Source organism: Molossus molossus, unplaced genomic scaffold, assembly GCF_014108415.1.
Source record: "Molossus molossus isolate mMolMol1 unplaced genomic scaffold, mMolMol1.p scaffold_m16_p_19, whole genome shotgun sequence".
NCBI classification, from domain to species: domain Eukaryota; kingdom Metazoa; phylum Chordata; class Mammalia; order Chiroptera; family Molossidae; genus Molossus; species Molossus molossus.
In genome coordinates this window covers 40,461,897-40,489,494 of record NW_023425354.1, presented here as the reverse complement: position 1 = coordinate 40,489,494, position 27,598 = coordinate 40,461,897, and the positions used below count along the sequence as shown (strand labels likewise).

The 27,598-nt window shown below is 37.5% G+C and overlaps 1 protein-coding gene across 1 annotated transcript in view; it reads right to left on the bottom strand.

Moving 5' to 3' along the window:
• The window catches only part of EFCAB5 (EF-hand calcium binding domain 5), a 108,494-nt gene that overhangs the window by 42,652 nt on the left and 38,244 nt on the right, over positions 1–27,598 (bottom strand). The window contains exons 9-10 of the mRNA XM_036269428.1: positions 25,631–25,701; positions 9,823–9,978 (exon numbers count right to left, since the gene is read on the bottom strand). Of these exons, the coding sequence (XP_036125321.1) occupies positions 9,823–9,978; positions 25,631–25,701 (227 nt within the window). The remainder of the gene's footprint in view (positions 1–9,822; positions 9,979–25,630; positions 25,702–27,598) is intronic.

Sequence of the window (27,598 nt, the reverse complement as noted above, 5' to 3'; positions counted from 1 at the left end):
CATTTCTACCTGTGATCATTTCTGACTGGCTCTTTTTTATGCTCTTGAGGCCCTCACTAAGTTCACTGAGGTTCTCACTAAGTTCATTGAGCATCCTTATAAGCAGTATTTTGAACTCAGCATCTGTTAAGTTGCTTACCTACATTTCGCTTAGTTCTTTTCCTGGGGTTTTGTTCTGTTCTTTCATTTGGGACCTGTTTCTTTGTCTCCTCATTTTGGCTGCCTCCCTGTGTTTGCTTCCGTGTATTACTTAACGAGTGGTATGGGGCTAGCTGAGACCAGATGCTGCTTGTTTGAAAGAATTTAGGAAAACCTGAAGCAGGATCCAAGACAGGCCAATCATAAGGTTAAGCAAGTGGCAACAGCTTGGGTGGGCCTGAAAGTTGGGTGGGGCGGGGCCTCAGGGGATAACCAGGGCGGGGCTACCAGTGTGAGCCAGGTTGCTGGAGTCCCAGATATGGGGCTGTCTGCTGCCCCAGTGAAGGGCTCACCGAAGGAACAAAGGCCTCTGACAGCACGTTTGTCCCGGAGAAAGCCCCCTCTCCAGCCCTCGCTCCAGTGCCAAACAGCTCAGTTCTTCCCTGTATGTCTCTGGTTCCCCTTGAGCTGCCTCCTCTCCAAGCTTAGAGGGAGAGAGTCCGATAAGTCCGTGCGCGGGCCGTTTAAGGAGCTGCCTCTGGCTTCAGCTGCGTCAGCTTCCCTGAGCCTCAGTTCCCGCTGGTTTTTCCAGCCAGAAGTGATGGGGACTTCTCTTCCTGGCACTGGAACCCTGAGCGAAGCACCTGGTGTGGGACGGGACCCCTCAGTCCTCAGGGAGGACCTTCCCAGCCGAGGTGTCCTCCTGATTTTTATCCGCCACTCGTGGGTGTGGGACCAGCCCCTCGTGCCTTCGCCCCTCCTACCAGTCTGGATGTGGCTGCTGCTTTAATTTTGTAGTTGTAGGACTTCCATTCAGCTTGATTTCAGGCAGATTTGAATGATGATTGTTCTGTAGTTTAGTTGTAACTTTGATGTGGTTGTAGGAGGACACGATACCTCGTTTACCTACACCATCTTGACCGGAAGCCCTCCTCTGCCCATTTTTCAATTGGGTTCTTTGTTTTCCTTTTGTTGTATTGTATGAGCACTCTATATATATTGGAAATTAACCCCTTATCTGATATATCATTGGCAAGTATGCTCTCCCATACAGTGGGTTGCCTTTCCATTTTGATTATTGTGTCTTTTGCTGTGCAGAAGCTCTTTAGTTTGATGTAGCTCCATGTGTTCATTTTCTCCTTTGTTTCTGTTGCCTTAGGTTATGTATCAGTGAAAATTCTGCTGCGTATAATGTCTGAAATTTTGTTTCCTACATTTTCTTCTAGGATTTTTATGGATTCATGAGTCACATTTAAGTCTTTTATCCATTTTGAGTTTATTCTTGTGTATGGTGTAAGTTGGTGTTCTAGCTTCATCTTTTTGCAAGTAGCTGTCCAATTTTCCCAACACCATTTATTAAAGAGGCTGTCTTTACTCCACTGTATGCTCTTGCCACCTTTGTCAAATATTAATTGACCATATTGCCTTTATGTATTGATTTTAGAGAGTGAAAGAGAGAGATTACTTTGTTCCACTTATTTATGCATTCATTGGCTGATTCTTAGATATGCTCTGACCAGGGATCAAACCCGCAACTTTGGCATATCAGGAGGATGCTCTAACCAACTGACCTACCTGGCCATGGCCATGCATTTTCAGCTTTAGTAGTTCTTGCCAAACTGCTCCACAAAACACCTATACCAGTTTACCTTCTCATTATTACGAAATGAAGATACCATTTCTCCATATTCATCTAATACTTGACATTGTTAGAATTTATAATTTTTTCCTATCTGATGTATAACATGTTATCTAATTATTTTAATTTGCATCTCCCTGATTATTAGTGATACTGAATATATTTTCATGTTTATTATGTATTGGGGTTTCCTCATCTATGCATGAGTTTTATTTATTTATTTATTTGTTTGTTTGTTTATTTATTTATTTATTTATTTTTATCCTCACCGGAGGACATTTTCCCATTTTTTTGTTCAGGTAGAGTGGGAGGGAGAGAGAGGAACAGAGAGAGAGAGAGAAACATCAATGTGAAAGGAACACATCGAGTGGCTGACACCCGCATGACTGACCAGGGCCGGGGACAAACTGCAACCAAGGTACATGCCCTTAGCGGGAACCGAACCCAGGTCTCTCTGGACCGCAGGCCGACGCTCTAACCGCTGAGCCAAACCGGCCAGGGCTATGCATGAGTTTTTCGTATCCTTTTTCCTTTTCTAGTTGGGAAAAGCTGTCTACTTATTAATTTGTAAATTTTTGATAATGATCATTCTTTTATCTATACAGCAAATACAGCAAATATCCTTTTCTAGTTTCTTTTTTATTTTTTAAATCCTCACCCAAGGATATTTTCCATTAATTTTCTCCTCCTCCTCCTCGTCCTCTTCCTCGTCCTCCTCCTCGTCCTCCTCATCCTCCTCCTCATCCTCATCCTCGTCCTCCTCCTCGTCCTCCTCATCCTCCTCCTCATCCTCCCCTCCCTCCACCCTCTCCTCCTCCTCCTCCTCCTTTTTTTTTAACCTCACCCGAGGACATTTTTCCATTTTTTGTTCAGATAGAGTTGGAGGGAGAGAGAGGAAGAGAAAGAAAGAGGGAGAGAGAGAGAAACATCGATATGAGAGAGACACATTGAGTGGTTGCCTCCTGTATGAGCCTGACCTGGGCCAGGGATAGAACCTGCAACCCAGGTACATGTCCTTGATGGGGAATCAAACCCATGACCCAGGGCTCCCAGTTTATTTCTTATTTTTAATTTAAATTTTGGTGAGTTTAGTCTTATCAATGTTTTAATTTTGAGCTAGTCAAATGTGTCAATCACTTCCTGTATGGTTTGTGCTTCTTTAGCGTATTCTTTAGGAAATTTACCTATACTGAGGTCAAAAGGTGTGTTTCTAAAAACGTTAAAAATTTTGTTTTCCAGATCTAGGTCTTTGATCAGATGGGATTTATTTATCCTCATAAGATTGAAATCAATTTCATATTTTTCCTAGTATAGAAAGCCAATTATTCCAATATCATTTATTGAATAATTCTTCCCACTGAGTTATATTGTTACCCATGTCATACACTAAATTTCCATATTCTCATGGGTCTGATACTAGGCTCAATATTCTGTTAGTATTAACTTTGTTTTTAAAAATCAGATAAATTTTCCTCAACTTGTTCTTTTTTTCTGTTTGTTGGTTTTACTTTAAAAAAAAAATTATTGTTGAAAGTATTACAGATGTCCCCCTTTTCTTTTCTCATTGACCCCCCTATTGTTTTTTCTTTTTACAATTATTTTTGCTATATCTGGAAATTATTTTTCCATATAATTTTTAAGTATTTTTAAAAGATGTTTTTGTTTATTTTAGACAGAAAGAAAGGGAGAGGGAGGGGGGAGAGAGAGAGAGAGAAAGAGAGAGAGAGAGAGAGAGAGAGAGAGAGAGAGAGAAACATCAGTGAGAGAGATACATCTATTGGCTGCCTTCTGCACACCCCTTCTGGAGATCGAGTCCGAAACCCAAGCATGTACCCTGACTGGGACTTGAAACAGCGACCTTTCCATACATGGGACAACACTCAACTAACTGAACCATACCAGCCAGGGCTTTTCCATATAATTTTTTTTTTTCTTTTTTTTTTTTAATCCTCATCCAAGGACATTTTTCCATTTTTTGTACAGATAGAGTAGGAGGGAGAGAGAGGAAGAGAGAGAGAGGGAAACATCGATGTGAAAGGGACACATCGAGTGGCTGCCACCCGCACGACCAACCAGGGCCGGGGACAAACTGCAACCGAGGTACATGCCCTTAGCGGGAACCGAACCCGGGTCTCTCCGGACCGCAGGCTGACGCTCTAACCGCTGAGCCAAACCAGCCAGGGCCATATAATTTTTAAAAGCTAAACATTAAAAATAAAAAGTACAACACACATACAGAAAAGTACACAAATAATAAAGGTATGGTTTTATAAATTGCCATAGTATAAACACAATCAGGAGCTGTTTCTCAAAGGAAGAGTTAACTTTAGTAGATGGCATGATTTTGCTCCAACTTGATGAATCTACACTATGATTCTACTATTGCCATAACATTTCAATTTGCCCAGTACATTCCAAATACTGTAGGATCTTCTATCTAGGTGATAAGGTACAAGGAAAAGAAGAGTTTTATACTGCAGCCTACAAAGTTTCTTCTTGCTCTGGAACCCACTATGGATGCTGATGGCTCAGTTAATGTATGAAAGCAGCACATGTGAGTAAAGGTTGTTCCTAAAATGTAAAAAGATCCAAAAAGTATAGTACTCTTTCTTTTTAAAAAAATGTTTGAGTTTTTGAGAGAGAAAGAAACATTGATTTGTTTTTCTACTTATTTATGCATTCATTGGTTGATTCTTGTATGTGTCCTGACTGAGAATCCAACCTGAAACCTTGATGTGTCAGAGCTAATGTTCTAATCAACTGAGATTCCTGGCCAGTGTTCAGAGTGCGCTTTATATATACATAAAGTGTGTGTGTGTGTGTGTGTGTGTACACTTTAATATGTTTTTATTGACTTTAGAGAGAAGGTTAGGGAGGAGAGAGAGAGAGAGAGAGAGAGAGAGAGAGAGAGAGAGAGAAAATAACATTGATGTGAGAGAGAAACATCAGTTGGTTGTCTCTGGCATGCACCACGACTGGTGATTGAACTCACAACCTAGGCATGTGCCCTTACTGGGAATTGCTCAACCAACTGAGTCTCACTGGCCAGGGCCATAGTGTTCTTTCTTAATGGTAGGTGGCACAAGGTACAGCAATTTGCCTGATACTTGAAAGAGATATTCTGTCATGCCTCAGACTACTTGACTGCTAAAAATTTACTGAAGTAGTAAACCCTGAATTTTTATGGTTTTTATCATCCAACTTCTGACACACAGTCATCTAAAGCTTCTTTAAGCTCATCAGGTTTAATCACCATTATGAAAATCATCTAGGTAGTGAGCTAGTATGATGTTCTGTGGTAAGTCAGCATAATCAAGATCTCTGCATACTAGATTATGGTAGAAGAAAGAGAGCTGCCTTGGTGCCATGGCAAGGCAATGAAAGTATACTGTTGTTTCTGACAGGTGAAATCAAACTGCTATTGGTTCTTGTAAACTGCTCTAGAGGAAACAGTATTTGACAGACTAATAGTGGTGAATGAAAGAGCTATGTCAATTTGGTCCAATCAAGATTCCACATCTTAGATAGCAGCTGCAAATGGAGTCACAGTAATGTACAGAAAATTCTGTTCTTTGGAAGACAGTTAAAAGAAAATTCCATATACCCTAAGAAGCCTGAAACACCAATCAGAAAGAATACATATACCCCCATGTTTGTAGCAGCACTATTTATAATAGCTAAGATCTGGAAACAGCCCAAGTGTCCATCAGTAGACGAATGGATAAAAAAGCTGTGGTACATATACACAATGGAGTACTATGCAGCTGTAAGAAAGAAAGATCTCTTATCCTTTGAGACTACATGGAGGGACCTGGAAAGTATCATCCTAAGTGAAACAAGCCAAACAGAGAAAGACAAGCTTCATATGATCTCAATAATTTGTGGAATATAATGAACATAACAGTCTGAGGAATGGGGTAGTCCCAGAGACGTGGAAGTGGGGTACAGACTGACAATCTCCAGAAGAGGGGGTGGTGGGGGAGAGATAAACCACAGAACTTTTATGCATGTATGCATGAACAATGGACATGGACAACAAAACTGGGGACAGGGCAGGGAGGAAGGGGGAGGGGGGAATCAGTGGGGGGAAAAGGAGAAACATCTGTAACAAAAATTAATAAAAAAAAATTTTTAAAGAAAATTCCAGTTAACCATGTTTTGTTATGAACATTTCTCTAGGCTCGTGTAACTAAAAGTATATAAACATATACCTATATGGTTTTTGTCATTGTTTGTTTTACAAAAATGAGATTATATTATGCACATTTCTCTGTATTTTACCTTTCTCACTTAATAATAGTGTGCAAAATTTCCTCCAAGTCAACTGGTGTAGATCTATTCAATTTGTATAAAGCCTCCATGATAATCCAAGATGTAGATGTACCATCATTTTTAAAACATTTCAACCTACAGATAAGCATTTCCTTAATCAATCTCTCTCTATCTTTTTTTTTTCTCCTCACCTGAGGACATTTTTTTCCATTTTTTGTTCAAATAGAGTGGGAGGGAGAGAGAGGAAGAGAGAGAGAGAGAGAAACATCGACGTGAAAGAGACACATCGAGTGGCAGCCACCTACATGACCAACCAGGGCTGGGGACAAACTGCAACCAAGGTACACGCCCTTAGCGAGAACCGAACCCAGGTCTCTCTGGACCGCAGGCCGACGCTCTAACCGCTGAGCCAAACCGGCCAGGGCTCTTTTTTTTTTCTTTATCCTCACCTGAGGACATTTTCCCATTTTTGTTCAGATAGAGTGGGAAGGAGAGAGAGGAAGAGAGAGAAACATTGACATGAAAGGGACACACCAAGTGGCTACCTCCCGTACGACCCCAACCAGGGCCGGGGGACGAATCGCAACCAAGGTACGTGCCCTTGACCAGAATTGAACCCATGACTCACTGGTCCATGGGCCAACGCTCTAACCACTGAGCTAAACCAGCCAGGGCTATCTTTCTTTTTTTAAATGTATGTTTATTGTTAAAGGTATTACAGATGTGCCCTTTCCCCTCCACTCAATGAATCCCTCCACCCTGCTTCCTCATTCTCTCTCTCTTTTTCATCTGAACAATGCCACAGAAATCATTCTTGTACATGTATTTTCAATTTACTAGTGCTTTTTTTTCTTTGGGATAAAATTTCAAGAATGGGATCGTTTGGTTGAAGGATATATGTACTTTTAAATAGATATATACAGATTGTGTTACAAAGATACTGTAAGTATTAAATTTTCAACAGTAATGTTGAGAAAATACTTTTCCTCTATCTTTACTGGCAATGTGTATTATTATTTTAAAATAGTTTTATTTATCTGTTGAATATATAATGATTCCATGAATTGTGTGTTCACATCCTTTGACCACTTTTCTTTGGGGGCTTCTTATATAGTGTCCTACCATCAGAGAAAGAGGCATTTATTTCAGTGCCAGCCATAGTACTTGTTGACTCTAACCATACGAAGTTTGCCCCAATTGAGTCATTTGGAAGTTTTGTTTTGTGTTTGTTGTTTATGCCATGGTTCCTCTTGTTCTAACTCTAGGTGTCTTCTTGGAGGTATACCCAGAACTTTCACTGCCATCTTCTCTGCATACCCACTCCCCTTCACACACAGATATTTGGGAACACTCATCACCTTTCCTCTAGCCACAAAATGAGACCAACCTGAGGCCCATCTACCTAGATCCCTCCTTCTGCAGTAGTTTCCCTCCTTCTTCAGTGTCATGCTGCATTTAGGACTTCTCTATGAAGCTTGCAGTCTCTGAGCTAAGCCCAGGAAAAGAAGCATAAGCCCTGCTGTTCTCAAATTTCTCCTCAACATACTTAGAATTTCTAAGAGTGTCTATAATATTGCCTTCAACCTCCAACCCAGATTGGGGCTCCGGGGTGGGGAATCAGATACTAACTCTAATTTAGGAACCCAGACAACCTCTAACCCCTAGTCATATCCCCTTCACCTCCTCCTTCTATCAGCTGGTCACAATTTCCCAGTGATAGAAAAAGTGCTTTGATGTCATATTTTGCATTCTTCTTTAATCTATGATTCTTCGTTTTTTTCTCAGGAGCCCAAGATTTTCAAGTGAAAGCACAGGTTTTTAAAGTCTTGTCTCAGCTATTAGTTAAAAATATTTAGAAACTCAATTAGTTTATGCATTCTAAACTATATCTATCTTGCCTACAAGATCAGCATATAACTTCTATTTGAATGCTGGGAAGAAAAGCAAAAGGCACAAGCAAATCTAAGTTAATTCCTCTAAATATTATCCCACTATGTTTGTTATGGTATTCATTTCATGAATTGGTATTAAGTTGGCCAACAAAGAATAGTTGATATCCAGGCATTTACCAGAGGGTAAAATATTGACCTCCAAGTCATCCAATATTTATTATAATCTCTGTTAAAGAAACAATATTCAAGGATGATTGCCTGAAAGATACATAGACATTTCAAATTTTGTAAAATATATTCCTGTCATAAGCCAAATTAGCAGGGATCTGAGAACCTAGACTGTAATATAGTGGCTCCTTAAGAATTGCTTTTTCTGATACAGTCAGATGTAGTATCATTTGCCTACACTTATGGTGATTGTAAGAAACTTCCATAAGAAAGTCATTGTTCATATAGGACATTCACTTCAACAGACAGAGTCCTTTTAGTGATTACTTGTAGGAGAAACTCCTGACTTTGAACCCCAATTTTCTGTACTTCTTCTTCTTAACACCAGTTTGTATTTATTTTATAAACATTGACAGAATGTTTGGTCATGTTTCCCTTTTCACATTCACTGCTAGGAAGCCTAGATTCAAACTTGTAGACAATCCAGAACAAATATTTAGGCCATTATAATATCCATTTTAGGCTTTATTCCCAGCTTCATTTACTATCCTCTTTCTTATCTTTTATTTTTTTCATCCTACTTTTAATTTATGTTCCTTTGTTGCAATCTTTTCTGGAACATGGGATACAAAGAAAGTGCATAAACAAATATATATCAGTAAAATTTGTATCTACTTTTACAAATCCATTTGGTATCCTAGCACATGAATACCTCCCCAAATACCATTCTTAGAAATACTTTTCAACATAAACTTTTGTTTTTAAGAAACATCATAATAAGCCCAGCCAGGGTGACTCAGTGGATTGAGTTTTGTTCCATGGGCTGAGAGGTTCTGGTTCCATTCCTGGTCAGGGTACATGCCTCCGTTGTGGGCTCAATCCCTGGTCTGGACGTGCAGGAGGCAGCCAATAGATGTTTTTCTCTCACATCTATGTTTCTATCTCTTTCTCCCTTCCTCTCTCTCTAAAATAATCAATAAAAACATATTTAAAAAAGATAAAGAAACATCATAATAAGATATGGTAGGCTCTCTATTCCCAGCAGCTCTTTTCTATAGGAAGTCACTAGAAAAGAGAATAAGAAAAAAAATCTTAAGCAAACCATTCTTAAGAATGGGAAAGAGATTTAGAGACAAGTTATATGCTGTGAAATGCTGTGCTATGCAAGGTATGGTTTGTTAGCTGGTACAAGTCTGTGATTTGAAAGATACAGAAATTGAGAGTAGTAAATTTTATAGCAATTTGAGAAAGTAACAGATACTAAATCAGAGTTGAATCTGATAATTAAAAAATGGGTTATAGCCCTGGCCAGTTTGGCTCAGCGGTTAGAGCGTCGGCCTGCGGTCCGCAGAGACCCGGGTTCGGTTCCCGCTAAGGGCACGTACTTCGGTTGCAGTTTGTCCCCGGCCCTGGTTGGTCGTGCGGGTGGCAGCAACTCGATGTGTCCCTTCACATCGATGTTTCTCTCTCTCTCTCCCTTCCTCTCTCTCCCTCCCACTCTATCTGTACAAAAAATGGAAAAATGTCCTCAGGTGAGGATAAAAAAAAAAGGGTTATATTTCGTATGTACTTTTTCCCCTCACTCATCCATTTTCATTGAGTATCAGTCCACAGCAGATTAAAAATTAAAAACATCACCATTACCAACAACCTAAAAACTGGTCCTTTACAAGAAATAGTTTAAGAAGCATGGCTTTAAGGGTCTTACTCTACCTTCCCATGGTCACAATACAAGAAGAGTTCAGCAAATATCTCCCTTCGCATATCCTTTTTGATGACCTCCTGGAATTCATCTGCACAGTGGCAAAGGTGCTTAAGAAGTTTCTCAAACATTTCACTTTTAAAGTCTGCAATGTGCGAAGAGATGTACTGCAGAGAGAAAGAGGATAAATGATTGATTTAAAACCATGCTGTTTACTTGGATTTTCTCAAGGATTCAGTTGATATACATAAATTACTGGCTGCAAATTTTTCCCCCCATATAATTTGCTTGTCACTTAGATAAAGCATTTCATGTTAGTGCTATTTTACAGGCTGCGCAGCAGAGAGAGGTGACCAATATAGTCCCCAACATCACACATCACCGAGACTAGATATTTTGGGAGCAATTTCCCTCTGGATCACATCAGTACTATATAGGCAGACTTTTTACTTTACTGTATGAAATAGCAACAGAATGTTGCTTATAAATTACTAACTCTAAAAATTAAATGCAATTTTTCTTTTGATGTATGGCATATAAGATCTGTTTTCCAAGACTGGCTACATTTAATTATTAGAGTATAAGGGATGGGGATTGTAGGTGGGGTTTTGTCTGCATGTTTGTTTGTTTGTTTTCTGATATTGCAATAAGGTATTCTTTATGATTTCTTTATTTTTTTAAATATGTTTTTATTGATGTTTTATAGAGAGAAAGGATGAGAGAAATAGAAATATTGATGTGACAGAGAAATATTGATTGGCTGCCTCTTGCACACCCCACTGTGCCCTGACCGGGAATCGAACCCTGATTTCTCAGTCCATGAGATGATGCTCAATCCACTGAGCCACAATGGCCGGGCTATGATTTTCTTTCTTTTTTTTGAAAGTGTAGAGTCTGAAACATCTATGATCCTGGGACATGTTTCCTTTTTTTTCTTTAATGTAAATTTCCAGGCCTGGCCAATTTGGCTCAGTGGCTAGAGGGTCAGCCCATGGACCAAAGAATTGCGGGCTTGATTCTGGTCAAGGGCATATATCTCAGTTGTGGTTCGGTCACCAGCACTGGTTGAGTCCTGCGGGAGGCAACCAGTCGATGTGTCTCTCTCACATTGATGTTTCTCCTTCTCCCCCCCCCCCCCCCCACTCTATCTGAAGATAAATGGAAAAATATCCTTGGGTGAGGATTTTTTTTTAAAAAGTAAATTTCCAGTCAAAGGACAAACACCCCTTTCTTATCATGTTCCATTAGATGCTGTGAATTCTTAAGGTGTAAAGTGAGGAAGATACAAAAGTCCAAGGATCAATTATTTGGTGTGTGGGTAACCAGTCCATGGTTGAATTGTTTTAAGATGATACAGACCTGGTTTAAATGTAGTGGGCACATTGTTTTATCTTGAGAGAGCAATATTTCTACCACCACTGTTCCAAACTCATATGATCCTGGGCCATTTTTCTTGAGGCCTGTTGAATAGATTCCTAGAAGTGGGATTGCTAACTTAGAAGGTAAATGCAGTCTTTGCTTTCATTTCCTTTTGAGCTAAGTAAAATCAATCAATCAATCAATCAATCTGCCCTGGCTGGTTTGGCTCAATGATAGCATGACGGCCCGCAGACCAATGAGTCTTGGGTTCAATTCCAGCCAAGGGCACATACTTCGGTTGCAGTTTGTCCCCGGCCCTGGTTGGGGTCGTGCAGGAGGCAACCAGTCAATGTGTCCCTCTCATGTCAATGTTTCTCTCTCTCCCTTTCTCTCCCTCTCGCTCCCTCCCCACTCTATCTGAAGATAAATAGAAAAATATCCTCCGATGAGGATTTAAAAAAAAATCAACCAAGAAAGTTTTCTGTATAGGATAAATTCCTCTCAGCTGACTATGGATATTTAGAAGGAAAAAAACCAATGAGATCAGTGTCTGTTAAGTGTGGTCCCTTGACTACATCACCTGAGAGCTTGTTAGAAGCTCTGAGAACTTGTTAGAAGTGCAAATTTTGGGGGCCTTATTCACTGAATCAGAAACTCTGGAAGTGGGACCCAGAATCTATGTTTTAAAAAGCTCTCTGGATGATACCTATGCTCACTAAAGCTTGAGAACTGTTAAATTAGATGATCTGGGGCAACTGCTCCTAATTATTCCAGTATCCTGAGGTTTTGTTGTTTGATCCTTAATCACTTTTTACTTGAATAGTAGGCATTTTTTTTAGATTACTAAGGTAGAATTATTGAATAGTTGAGATTTTCCGGCAATATTGTAGTTCAATCCTCTAACACTGAAAAAAAAATTACTGATTCATGAAAAGGATCATCCTGTTTTATATTAAGCTTTTGGGAACTTACCTTGAAGTCATGTGAGTTTTGGGGCTGTGGGAATGCTATTATATCAAGAGACACTTCAACATTCTGGATTTATAGCGTATGGGTTTTCTGAATGAGTATGTTCTATAAGTGTGGGCTATTCACACAAAGACTACCAGTTGCTAACTCAACTACAAATCAAATTCCAAAGAGAATAATTACAACAGTTTGCCAGCGTCTCTGGAAAAAAAAGAAAAAGTGAAATACAAGGACATATTAGCCCTTGTATGTTCATATCCTTCCAAGGAATAAACCAATTAACATTCATAAATCCTGAAATGATTGCTTAAGTTAATTTAAGAATATAATTAACTACTAATATACTTCAGTGTTATAGCTCTGTGAGCTGTTAAACATTTAAACTATACTTAATCAAGCCCTAGTCGGTTTGGCTCAGCAGTTAGAGTGTCGGCTGGGTCTTTTCCTTTCTGACTGGAAAACCAAAATATTGAGACTATGATAACTGTTACATCTAACAGATTGGTAGCTACTGTTAGATTCTATAGCTCTGGGCTATTGGGATTCATACTCAGTTTAATTGAAGATATACAGGAGAGTTGACGAAGTGAGTGATGTAAGACAATAGGAAGAAAACTATGTTTGGAAATTATCATCTTAGGTATTAACTTCCAAACAATATTTGTAAGCCCTGGTAGTAACTAACATTTTCAGGAATATCTGCAAACAAGTTCTTTAAGAATATTGAAATATACATATTATATTTGCTATCATTGAAGAAGTGGTGTGTTCATATAGCATTTGGGTAGAAAGTTAACTTTCTCATCTCAGAGAAGGAACATTTTGTGTGTGTGTGTGTTAATCCTTACCAGAGGATAATTTTCCATTGATTTTTAGATAGAGTGGAAGGGAAGGAGGGAGGGAGAGAGAGAGAAACATTAATGTGAGAGAAACACACTGATTAGTTGTTTCCCCCACGACTCCGACTGGGACTGGGGATCAAACCTGCAACCAAGGCATGCGCCCTTGACCAGGAATCAAACCTGACACCCTTTGGTCCATGGGTTAAAGCTCTGACCGCTGAGCCAAACCAGCCAGTGTTCAGAGAGGGAACTTTTAAAAACAATGAATGCCACTTATATACTCAACAAAGCAGAAATTATACTTTAATCTTTCTGCTTTTTAAAAATTTGCTTAACAAATGAATTGAACAAAGGCCTCTTTATTTACTACTGGCCAAGGGATAAAGCAGTTCTTCAGTGTGGCAGAATCAAAAGTTAATATCTGAATCTTACTGTATAATATTTGTTGATTTTGCATATAATTATTCTTAAGCTCATCATATAACCTCAGACTGCTCAAAGCCCAGGCCTCCTGAAAGATGATGCTCCACGTTACTGACCCTCACGTTACCCAGTTTCACGGTAAACAGGAAGGTTTGAATTGTTTTCACTTGCTCTTGGTCAGCAGGTAGATGTTTGGCCAGAGTCTCCATGATGATCAGGTGGGAGATAAGGTAAAGCAAAGCGAACTCCTCACTTTAAGTGACTAACTGCCTCACTTTACCTGGGACTTTCCTGGCTTTAGCACTGTAAGTCCCATGTTCTGAGAAACCCCTCAGCTCTAGGCAAACCTGAATGGTTTGAAACCGTATACCTTGATCCAAGCCAATAGTCTAATTCCTGTGAGGAACTTCAGGGAACATCTGTTTGGAAGCATGCTGTGTTGTGTCCTACTTTATATAACAAACTATCTCTGTAAGTATCTCTATCTTTTGCCATAAAAGAAACTTCACAGCCTTTAACCCTGTCTGTGGCATCACAGCATCTTCCCATCACCACCCCATTGGGACAACTATAATGCAGCAAACTCTATAGAGAGTTTTATTCTATGATATGTATTAACCCATTCTCACTCGATTTGTTGTATTTATGTAATCACAATACAAAAAACATCTAAATGTTTGTCACAGATAACTGGGAATGGTGATCACAAATGACAGTCTAAGTCAATATTCTAGTGCCTAGAGTAAACAGAATTATAAGAAGGCCACACTGCCCTAGAGAGTAGCCCTTTAAAAGGATTCACTCTTGCCCTGGCTGATTTGGCTCAGTGGTTACAGCGTCGGCCTGCAAACCAGAGCGGCCTGGTTTTGGCTCCTGCTAAGGGCACGTACCTCGGTTACATTTTGTCCCCAGCCCCGGTTGGGGTCGTGTGGGTGTCAGCCAGTCAATGTGTTTCTCTCACATAGATGTTTCTCTCTCTCTCTCTCTCTCTCTCTCTCTCTCTCTCTCTCTCTCTCTTCCTCCCTCTCTCCCTCAAGATAAATGCAAAAAATGTCCCCGGGCGAGGATAAAAAAAATAATAAAATAAAATAAAAAATAAAACGATTCACTCTTGTCTGAGAAAGCTATACTTTGTATTACTTTGGAGGCAAGAATTTAGGGGACTAACTTGAAACCACATAGGAAAGAATATAACCCAGCCCAGAGCCAATTGATAGTATCAGTAGAAATAGAAGTGTGTTGATTTCTGGAGCCCCCAAGGTAGGGGGAGAGGATCTGCACAGAAAAAAGATCAGCCTCTCTCAGCTCCTTACTCTGGGGTTTTTGGAGTCTATCCTCTACCTGAGGCCATTCTTTCCCCTCACTCTATGAACCCTTGTCATACTAAAGGTCTTGTATATAGTCATCACCAATGGTTTAGAGATAAGAAATTTCCTTTCCCTGGTAGTGTGTGGTGATTCCCTATTCTTCAGACAGCATTTTCCCCACAGAAACAGTCACTCTTATTAAGAATTCTATTTCAGGAACATTGAAACAAAGGACCACAGCTACTATATTAAATATTGCTTCTGTTTGGAAAATGGGTTCCAAGTTCCAAAAATTCAACTTACAGAAATTTTTCTGGAGAGGGGCATACAGCCATTTGTGGGACTGCCATTAAAAAAGTTACGAACATTTTAACAACTCAAGGTAACCTTCGCCTTAAGACATTCCAAGAAAAATTCAGACATGCTTATATCTTAGACTTCTCTTGAAGCAGATTATTAGAAAACACTTTATAAAAACGAAGGGAATCTGTCGAACTCAAAAAGTCCAGGATATATAAAAAAAAATCCTACCTAAGAAGTTAACTAAATTTTGTATAACCACATTAATGATGTTTAGATAAAATAATTATACTTGGAATGGTCTTCTGTTGATAAAACAACTTAACCAATCAGACAATAAAATCATAGAGTAGATCCCTTCTAAGACTGAAATCTGGGAATTTCAGGACTGATCCGTTTATCAGTGCCTACTTACTCCTGGCCTGAACACAAGACAATGCAGTTAGTTTTGTATTGGGAGCCCACTGAAATTTAAGGATTAAAATTTCTGTTCCTTTTCAAATGTGGATAAGGAGCACAATATTTACTTGAATAACTCAATACTTGTGTTAAAATGATACAAATGGGAAATTTTGTCTCCTGGAATGAGTTGTCTTTTTGGGAACCAGAGTGTTCTGAGAATTTAAAACAAGCCTGATACTCGCCTAAAACGTATGTCTTGTGTGCCTAAATATTCAGTTTATAAAACAGAAGAAAAAAATCTCAAAGAAACCAATACACTATATATTTTAAATAGTTTTTGTCAATATATAAATGTCATTGATCTTAAGGTTCCTTTGAAAGTAAGGAGAGCCTAGCCAGTGTGGCTTAATGACTGAATGTTGTCCCATGGACTGATAGGTCCCAGTTTGATTCCCGGTCAGGCACATGATGGGTTGTGGGCTCGATCCCCAGTAGGGGGCATGAAGAAGGCGATCCATTTATGTTTTTTTCTCACATCGATATTTCTATCTCCTTCTCCCTTCCTCTCTCTCTAAAAAAATCAATAAAAACATATTTTAAAAAATAATAATAAAGTAAGGAGATACAAGTTATGGCAGGTGAAAGAAATTTGAAACTCATAACTACCAGATGAGTGTCCTACATGAAAACTGCCCCACTGAAGTCTCATTTTTCTTTTACTATGTATCCCTTGGCAGCAATGAATATAATTCATGTTTTGCACCTGTTCATCGCTTTGTACTTGCGTTTTTGTGGTGTGTTCTTAATTTGCTTATATTTTTATCCTTCAATTCCCTGGATCCCACTCCGGTTCTATCCAGCATGTGTATGTCTGCATGCATGTACACAGAAGCACGTGTGTGTGCACACACACACACATACACACATAAATGCCTACATATACCCACAGGCACGCTCCCATACAACAATGCATTATTTGATCCTTAAGGGTAAAAAATACAACTTCTATAAAACAACAATGAGGTATCACCACACACCTGTCAGAATGGCCGCCATCAACAAATCATCAAACAACAAGTGCTGGCGAGGGTGTGGAGAAAAGGGGACTCTAGTGCACTGCTGGTGGGAATGCAGACTGGTGCAGCCACTATGGAAAACAATATGGTGTTACCTCAAAAAATTAAGAATTGAACTTCCATCTGATCCAGTGATTCCACTTCTAGGAATATACCCTAAGAAGCCTGAAACACCAATCAGAAAGAATATATGTACCCTCTTGTTTGTAGCAGCACCATTTACAATAGCTAAGATCTGGAAACAGCCCAAGTGTCCATCAGTAGACGAATGGATAAAAAAGCAGTGGTACATATACACAATGGAGTACTATGCAGCTGTAAGAAAGAAAGATCTTTTATCCTTTGAGACTACATGGAGGGACCTGGAAAGTATCATCCTAAGTGAAACAAGCCAAACAGAGAAAGACAAGTTTCATATGATCTCACTTATTTGTGGAATATAATGAACATGACAGTCTGAGGAATGAGGTAGTCCCAGAGACGTGGGAGTGGGGTACAGACTGACAATCCCCAGAAGAGGGGGTGGTGGGGGAAAGATAAGCCACAGAACTTATATGCATGTATGCAAGAACAGTGGACATAGACAACAAACTGGGGAAAGGGCAGGGAGGGAGGGGGAGGGGGGAATCAGTGGGGGGAAAAGGAGAAACATCTGTAACAAAAATTAATTAATAAAAAAAGGAAGAAGAAAAAATACAACTTCTAGCCCTGGCCGGTTTGGCTCAGCAGTTAGAGCGTCAGCCTGAGGTCCAGAGAGTCCCAGCTTCGGTTCAGGCTAAGGGCATGTACCTCGGTTGCAGTTTGTCCCAGGCCCCGGTTGGGGTCGTGTGGGTGGAAGCCACTCAATGTGTCTCTTTCATGTCGATGTTTCTTTCTCTCTCTTCCTCCCTGTCTCCCTCCCGCTCTATCTGAAGATGAATGCCAAAAAAAAAAAAAAAAAAACGACTTTTAATTTTGACATTTCTCTCAGCAGACAGAGTAAATATTCAGTATGTACTTCATAACCAAGAGACTAGAAGTAAATATTCTAAAATAGTTCCTTTTGGCCTTTATTTACTAGAATAAAACAGATGAACAATGAGAGAGAGGTGATAGTCAATAAAAACATCATCACCTGTTCACTTAGCCACCAGAAAACAGATATGCTAGGAAAATGATATGCATATAGTAATCTGTGACCATTCTTCCCATTGTCTCTCTTTACATTAATAATTACTCAATGTCTGTTTTCTCCAAACATGCTCCATCCTGAGTGTTACAATGCTCATTGCAAACTATCAGTTGGGCAATCGCATGGAATAGTTTCTCCACTGGGTGGCACCTGTGTGTAATATCTTGACTTTAAGCCTGACATTTCATTTTCTTCCAGTTTCATTAAATGAGTCTGACAAAATAGCCCTAAAATCTCTTTAAAAGCAAGTGTCTCAAAGACTACTTCTATGTCATATGTCATATAAGATGGGTCAATGATTTATTGATTAGATAATTAAATATTTTCAATAAATGTTTCTATACAAGAAATACTTCCTTGGTTTCTAATTGATGTAACAGCTTTTCTCTATAATGAAAGTACTTGAATGTGTGCTGTTTTCACTTCATTTAGGAAAGTTGAGAAATGTCAGAAAAACTAGTATTAATAGCCAAACCCATCCATTAAAACAAAATTCTATCTATCTATCTATCTATCTATCTATATATCTATCTATCTCTTCACAAAGGAATTATGTAGAATGCTAATGAGTTTGTATCAAGTATTATTAGGTAAACATCACCTTTACTCTTTTTCATATATGGAAATATACATGTATGCATTCATGTATGATATGTATATGTACATATTTTTTAATTTAAAAAAATGAAGAGAGAAAAAATGTAAAACTGACATCATACTTCACAACATTCAATGTCAGAAAACAAATAATGTCTATATTATTTTGGGGGTAAAAGAAAATGTGACTCAGTTACAGTATAATCATCCCAGGTATAATTTTAGGGGCAATATACAGACATTTTCAACATAAAATAACTCAGAAAATATAGCATCCATGTGACCTACCTAAAAAAACTACTTTACAATATTCATCCAATTAAGAGATGAATCAAAATAAATAACCTAGGAATACAAAGCCACTGTAAAAGGGCAGAAAGTGAACCTCAAATTTATTTCAATATTAGACTAAGATTACTCAACTATGGGAATTGCGATTGAAGGAAAGTGAATGGTAAAAATCTGGATAAAATTAAAATGATAAAATAATTAAAATTGGAAATATAAGAACAAAGTATAGGAAGACATGAAAAATATTAAATACCTTCATCTTTTATAAATAGGGTGTTATTTCTATAATTAAAGTATGAGATTAAAAAAATTATTGCAACCTTTTCTGATCTTCATCGTATAGTCTTTTCTTAGAATGATTTTAAAATAACTTTTGTAAAGATATATTCAATATCAAAAATTTCCTTATTTTTAATTCAGTTTCTCTTTGTTTCTGTTAGAATAAAGTACAATTACATTTTTTTCCATTGATTTTTTTATTTTTATTTTTTCTTAGAGTGGAAGGAAGGGAGGTAGAGAGAGAGAGAGAAACATCAATGTTGAGAGACACACATTGATTGGTTGCCTCCCATACAGCCCTGGCATGGGCTGGGGATACCTACAACCCAGGCATGCACCCTTCACCAGAACTGAATCCTCAACCCTTGGGTCCGAGGGCTGATGCTTTAACTGCTCAGCCAAACCAGGTAGGGCATCAATTAAATATTTTAAGTAATTAAAATTTTACAACAGAATTTATGATCATCTCCAATGCCTTCTCTCTATTGAGACAAAGTATACGTACAAAGATGTTTAAAATGGTGTTTTCTGGTTAATAAATTTATGGTAATTTTAAAATCTCTCTTTGTACTTTTATGTGTTATTTAAATTCATTATTTTGGTCAGGATAATATTTTACAAAATTAAATAATTTTTCCTTAGAAAATATGTCAAGGTGTTAACAAGAAATAATTCTAGGATATGAGAATACATAATTATGTAGTTATTCTATTTTGTTATTGTTGTTAAACCTCACCGGAGGATATTTTTCCATTGATTTTTAAATAGAGTGGAAGGGAGGGAGGCAGGGAGAGAGAGAGAGAGAGAGAGAGAGAGACAGAGGGATTGATGTGAGAGAGACACATGGATTAGTTATCTCCTGCATGACCCCAACTGGGGCTGGAGATTGAACCCACAACCCAGGTACGTGCCCTTGACCAAGAATCGAACCTGTGACCCTTCCGTCCAAGGGCCAACACTCTAACTGGCCAGGGCATAGTTATCCTATTTTTATATTTATCTGTGTTATTATAATTCCTCATACCCTCTATTTTTAAAAGTTTTAAGACTCTAATTTCTCATCTGAGTAAACATTTAGTAGCATTCCATAAAATTAGTTGCAAGATTTTAACCCAAGAATTATTACAGAGTATTTTTTAAATTTCCAAATGGTTGGATTTAAATAATTTTAACTTTTATTATTTTCCAATTTCATTACAACAAGATAATCTAACATGTCAGATTTCTAGTTTTTAGACCAAAACAATCTAGTTTTTAGAACTTAAATGGTTTTCTTGGTGGCCTAGCTATAATAAATTTTTACCAATATTCCATGAAAACTGGGACACAGAATGGGATCATTGTAAGGATTGAAGTTTGATACATACTTATATAATGTCTTATTGATAACACAGATTCTTTACATATTTTTACCATTTTGACTTAACAAATAATTTTTTAAAGTTTTACTACTTTATGCCATATACAAAAATGAACTTGCTCTGGCTGGTTTGGTTCAGTGGTTAGAGTGTCGGCCCACAGACCAAAGAGTTGTGGGTTCGATTCTGGTCAAGGGCATGTACCTTGGTTGTGGTTCGGTCCCGGTCCCTGGTTGAGGTCATGCAGGAGGCAGCCGGTCAATGTTTCTCTCTCTCTCTCTCCCCCTCGCTCTCTTTTTCCCCCCTCCCACTCTATCTGAAGATAAAAGGAAAAAGTATCCTTGGGTAAGGATAAAAAAAATTGGGGTCAAAGACTTAAATAGGCATATATATATGTAAGAGTTAAAACTATAAAATTTAAATGTCTATCTTTATGACCTTAAATTAGGCAATGGTTTCTTTAGATATGACACCAAAAGCAAAAGCAACAAAACAAAAATATTAGATAAATAAGACTTCATCAAAATTTAAAACTTTTGTGCTTCAAAGGACACCATCAAGAAAATGAAAAGACAACCCACAAAATAGGAAAAAATATTTACAAATTATATATTTGACAATGGATTGTATCTAGAATATATGAAAAAAAAACTCTTACAACTCAATAGTAGTCAAATAACCCAATTTAAAAATGGTCAAAGGATCTAAATAGACATTTCTCCAAGGAAGATACATAAATGGCCAATAAACACAAGTAAATATGCTCAATATCATGTTAGCCATCAGGAAAATGCATTTCAAAACCACAATGAGCTACCACTTCATACTCATAGGAATGGCTATAATTAAAACACACACACACACAACAACAACAACAGGGAATAACAACTGTTAGCAAGGATGTGGAGCAACTAGAACCTTCATTCACAAAATCTTTTATATAAGTGTTCATATTCACAATAGTCAAAAAGTAAAAACAACCCAAATGTCCATCAACTGATGACTGGATAAATAAAATATGATATGTCCATACACAAGAATATTATTCAGCAATAAAAAGAAATAAAGTACTGACATATGCTAAAACATAAATGAAACTTGCCAACATTATGCTAAGTGAACAACCAATAACAAAAGGCCATGCATTTTATTATTTTATTTATATAAAATTTCCAGAATAGGTAAAGCTACAAGAGACAGAAAGTAGATTAGTGATTGCCTAGGGTCAGAGGTTAGGAAGGAAATGGGGAATGATTGCTAATAGGTATGGGTTTCTTTTAAGGGTGATGAAAATGTTCTAAAATGTATTTTTTGTTTGTTTATTGTTTTTATTAATCTTCACCCGAGAATATTTTTCCATTGATTTTTTTTTGTTTTTTTTAGATAGAATGGAAGGGAGGGAGGTAGAGAGACAGAGAGAGAGACACTAATGTGAGAGAGACACATGAATTGGTTGCCTCCCGCATGACCCTGACTGGGGCCAGGGATCAAACCTGCAACCCAGGTACATGCCCTTGACTGGGAATCAAATCCTCAACCCTTCGGTCCAAGGGCTGATGCTCTAACTGCTGAGCCAAACCAGCCAGGGCTAAAATGTATTGTTTTAATGGTTACACAACTCTGTAAATATACTAAAAACCACTGGATTATATACTTCAAATAGGTGAATGTCAGTAAGGTATATGTAGGAGGAGGAATAATGATCCTCAAAGATATCAGATTCTGATCCCTGAAAACAGCAAATATTACCTTATATGGGTATAGTCTTTGTAGCTGTGATTAAGTTAAGGCAGCGATTTTCAACCTCTTTCATTTCATGGCACACAAAAACTAATTACCAAAATTCTGCGGCGCACCAAAAAATGTATTTTTTGCCAATCTGGCCAAAAAATAGGTATAATTTTTATTCATTTACACTAGATGGCTATTGTGTTGGCTGTTGTCATTTTAGTGTTTGACAATCCAAGGGAAAAAAGATCAGTGCCCCTAACTAGTCAGGTACTGCATATTTTTTAAATTCTTGAAACAAACCAATTGAAAATTGCTGAGTTAAGATACATATTTGAGATGAGGAAATAATCCTGGATTATCTGGCTGGGCTCTAAATGCAATCATAGGTACCCCTATAAGTGGGGGATTTCTCACACAAACAAGAAGGCATTGTGATTACAGAGGCAGAGATCAGTGATGTGACCACAGGTCAAGGAATACAAGCAGCCACCAGAAGTAGGAAGAGGGAATTCTCTGCTACACCCTCTGGAATGACTACAGCCCTACTGACACCTTAATTTTGGCCCAGTAATAATGATTTTGGGTTTCTGGTCCCCCCAGAACTGTGAGAGAATAAATTTCTGATTTTTTTTTAAGGCACCAAATTCAGGTTATTTATTACAGCAGCCATAAAAAATACAGTTTGAGAATTATATCTCAATAGAGCTGTTATCAAAAATAGTTTTACTATAACAATAATTATTTTATATTTTATTGTGGATTTTTTTGTTCATGTACTTTAATTAATTAATTAATTAATTAATTAATTAATTTTTGTTAATTCTCACCTGAGGATATCTTTCCATTCATTTTTATTTAAAAAAATTTTTTTTCCTTTATTGGTTTTTAGAGAAAGAGGAAGGAAGAGGGTGAGAGAGATAGAAACATTAATGAGAGAGAACATTGATTGGCCACCTCCTGCATGCCCCTCACTGGGGATTTGACCCACAACCCAGGCATGTGCCCAGGCCACAGGAATTTAACCAGTGACCTCTTGGTGCATGGGTCAATGCTCAACCACTGAGCCACACTGGCTGGGCCCAATCATTTTTAGAAAGAAAGAATGGGAGGGAGCAAGGGAGGGAGAAGGAAGAGTGGGGTTGGGCAGAGAGCAAGAGAAACATCCATGTGAAAGAGACACACTGATTGGTTCCCTCCTGCATGTGCCCTGACTGACCAACCAATGGAGGGGATGGGGGGGTCAGGGATCTAACCTGCAACCCAGGTATATGCCCTTGACTGAGAATCAAACCCGCAACCCTTCAGTGCATGGGCCAGAGCTCTAACCACTGAGTCACATCTGCCAGGGCTGTTCATTTACTTTATATTTCTAATGTATTTTTATATATGCTATTATAATTTTCTGTAAACTTATAAAGTTTAAAAGTGCCCTATTGCCTTTATTAATTTTAAAATTTACAAATATAAAACTTGAACACAAATGTAAAAAGTCTTATTTCTATTAGATTATTTTTAACCTTGAAATCTGCTCAGTTTTGTTTGTTTGATTGCTTATTTTCATTATCAGATATTCCTTTAACAATTCTCTTAATTTTATCTTTTTTTGTCATTTTGTATTAGGTGCTTTACTTATAAAGTGCAAATAATATTTTTTTCAGTTATCAAAAATCACCCATCACAAGACAGACTATTGACTTAAGAAAGCTTTTGGGCCCTGGCCGGTTTTGCTCAGCAGTTAGAGCATCAGTCCGTGGACCAGAGAGACCCGGGTTTGGTTCCTGCTAAGGGCACATACCTCAGTTGCAGTTTGTCCCTGGCCCCGGTTGGGGTTGTGTGGGTGGCAGCCAGTTGATGTGTCTCTCTCACATTAATGTTTCTCTCTTTCTCTTCCTCTCTCACTCCCTCTCGTTCTATCTGAAGATGAATGCAAAAGTATCCTCGGATGAGGATAAAAAAAGAGAAAACCTCTTTTCCGTCCTTCTGGTTTTGATTTATCTGATACCAACAGAATAATCCATGTATTAAAAAATATACATTCTTGAGGAAATTTATATAGAGAATAATACTTTTTCTGGCAAAACTGAATTTACATACACACTAAAAAATTTCAATCATTCAAATTTTGTAAAATATTCTACTTTGTTTTTTTGGTACATGCCCCTAGCAGGAACCGAACCCGGGACTCTCTGGTCTGCAGGCTGATGCTCCAACCACTGAGCCAAACCGGGCAGGGCTAAAATATTCTACTTTTATTTTCCATTGGAAAAAAGGAAAGAATGATAAAAAATGGCTACTTGTAAAAGAAAGATTTGTTCAATAGAGTGGTATATTTGGTATATTTGACTATTCATTTTGGGGGGGGGATGAAGTTAAATTCTCCCTTAATTATTTATCAAAATAAGTTTCTAATTAATTTAAAAAATAAAAAGAGTTAGAAAAAAATGGGTGAATATTTAGCTCATCTTGGGAAGCACAGAACCTTCTAAGTATAGAAGCAGTGGGAAAGACATAAAAAAATCAATAGTTTCTTTACATAAACATTTTAAAAATTTTCTGTGAGTTAGAAAACATCTTTTAAAATCATTGAACAATTGAGAAACCTTGAATAATATCGGCTTGGTGAGTTAGATTTAGATAAGGAGGTGGTTCAGAGTATGAGCTCTAGATCATGGGGGAGATATGAACAACTTTGACCATTAGTTTGGCCCTGTGACTAATGGATACCAAATAGACAAATACAGAATGTAAGAAAACACAGAACATAACTAAGACAGGATTGCCCATTTCTTATCTATGTGGTAATCATTTCAAGAAAGATTTCGGAAATTCTTCGGACAGAACCTGGAAATTGTATGCAGTGCATAGTCGTTATCTTCAATGGAATAAGAGTGTAGGAGAGCAAGAGGAAAAAGTTACCTTGACTCTGGGATTCAGAGAAAAACAAGGAGAATTAGAAGAAAGATGTGAAAAGAATATAAATCAGGCTATGGAAGACTTAGGACTTTGGTACCATTAAATTGCTTCTTTGGCTCATTCCATTACAATAGAATCATACTTTCTTAGATGCAATGTTATGTAGACTTTGAAACCAAACTGTGTGAATACAAATTTCATCAGCTCCACTGTGAGACTTTGTGCATGTTACTTAACCTTTCTGCATTTCATCTATGAAATTAGGAATAACTATTGCTGAGAGACTTACCTGAATTAATATACAAGGTGGGGCAAAAGTAGGTTTACAGCTTTTCATATGGAAAATAATACAATAATTAATAAATACTAATACAAAAATAAATTCTGTCTTTCATGTACTCAACTGTAAATCTACTTTTGCCCTGCCCTGCATGTATAGTGTAGGACAGTGCCTGGCCCATAAATTTTAGATCTCATTATTATTTGTATAACCAGATTGCACTGAATACAAGAAGATGGTTTTTCTTGATCATATCCAAAGGTGTCAGTGGAAGTTTTTCACACTTTCACATCATGAGTACCACTGATTGAAAGAAACTGTAAGAGCTTTTGATTTTAAGATGTAACCATAATTTCAGAGGTGTTAAAATATTTTAAAGTGTGCATCTTAGAATCGATAAAATAAGTTATTATGCTTTCATTTAATTTAATTCTAAGTTAACATATATGTGACATCCACCAAAAGACAACTGAAACTGGCAAAATAATTTGAGTCAAATAATGAATAATGTAACTTCTTACTTCTGTAAATTCCATTGTGTTCAATCTTCGTTCTATTGAATCAGCAATATTCAACTGTTTGCAACGTGCCTCTAATTATAGAATAAAGGTTATTTTCTAATTAGTGTGGTTACAATACATTCATATTTTATATTCATATTATAGTGTTTTAAAATAAAAACATAAAAGTATTTCTTAATGTCCATCAATATTTACAATAAAGTAAATGATATATCATTGGCTAACATTCTAATTACTACAGAATTATTATTTTTCCTGGATGAAAACACTGAAAAGAAAGTGCCTACCTTTTGGATGACCAGGTTGAAATGAAGCAGAAATAAATACACACATTGACTGTATAAAAAACTACACACACATATCTTTTGATTTTCTATATATAAATGTGATTATATTGATCTGCAACTTGCTTTTTTTACTTAACCACTCATCTTGCAGATCTTTTCAAATAGAATCGGGAGCTCAGGGGGAAGGTTTGGGATGGGAATATGGATGAGAGTCATTAGTTGAAGTCATGATTTCAATAAGAAAAGTGTGTATAGTGTGTAAAGCAATAATACAGACAAAAAGGAAACTCTGGAAAACAACATTTAAGGTGCAAAGAAGAACTGCCCTGGCCAGTTTGGCTCAGCAGTTAGAGCATCGGCCCGCAGACCAATCAGTCACAGGTTCGATTCCGGTCAAGGACATGTATCTCAGTTGTGGTTTGGTTCCCAGCCTCGGTCAGGGTCGTGCAGGAGGCAACCAGTCAATGTGTCTCTCTCACGTAGATGTTTCTCTCTCTCTTTCTCCCTCCCACTCTATCTGAAGATAAATGGAAAAACATCCTCAGGTGGGAATTTAAAAAAAAGAAAAGAAGAGCCAAGAAACAAAAATGCTAAAGGGTGATCACAGATAGAAGTAAAAATCATGAGAGAATGATATCACAAAAGCAAAGAAAAAAAGTTTCATAAATAACAGAGTGATAATGGTGAATGTTAGTTTGAATAAAGATTTTTTTAAACTTCCACTTAATGTGATAATTATGTGATCCTTACTGATTACCAAGACACAAAAAAGCAAATTGTAAAAAAGCTCAAGATGAAAGAACAACTACACTGGCTTCCTCTCCTACTTCTAACAGTAATTCCTCCTGCCAATCATGGGCTGGTGTATAAAAATATTCTTTAGTCACTCTTGATTTTTTTTAACTGCTTATTATAAGATGTCAGTTATTATCATAAAAGGACTGTATAAACTTTAGTAAAGCTTAAGCATTAGTTATCCCATCCCACACTTTCCCCCAAGCTCTGGAAGATTATGCAAGTCAGACTGGTTTCTACTAGTAATAGTTGTTGTTAAGTATATGTGTCTGTCCCCTGGCTGGACTTTGAGCAATTTAAGGGCAGTGGAAACATATCTTAGTCTTCTTTGTATCTTCTACCCCATCACAGTATCTGGAACTAAGTGAGGGCTCAATAAATATTGAATGAATAAATGGTACAGAAAATAAATACTATATAATATAGAAGGTGAGAGAAGAAACAATCACTGTCAACTAGAGTGTTCTAAATTTCTCTAATTTTATCACTCTTCAATAGAGATCTCTTAACTCATTCCTTCTGTACCCTCATCAAAAACTAAATAAATAAAACTAGTCATTTCAAAAAAAATTTTAAAGGGGAGTTGATGTTGTGCTGACTGTGAAGAATTATAGTTTTTGGATAGGCTGAAAAGGTAGAAAGAGAAAAGTCTGCCAGCAAGGCCCAAACCATGTTTGAGGAACAGAGATTGGGAGGGTGGAAAGTATATTTTATTTTCAAAAGTGAGAACAGATGTCAAACAACCTATTGTTATCAATGTAATAAAGTGGTAAAAATCAATGGGCTATAAATTTTATAAATCTCAGGACCCAAACTGTAGTTCTGTATTCAATAAGTCAGGTGTTCCTTCTTTCTTTCTTTCTTTCTTTCTTTCTTTCTTTCTTTC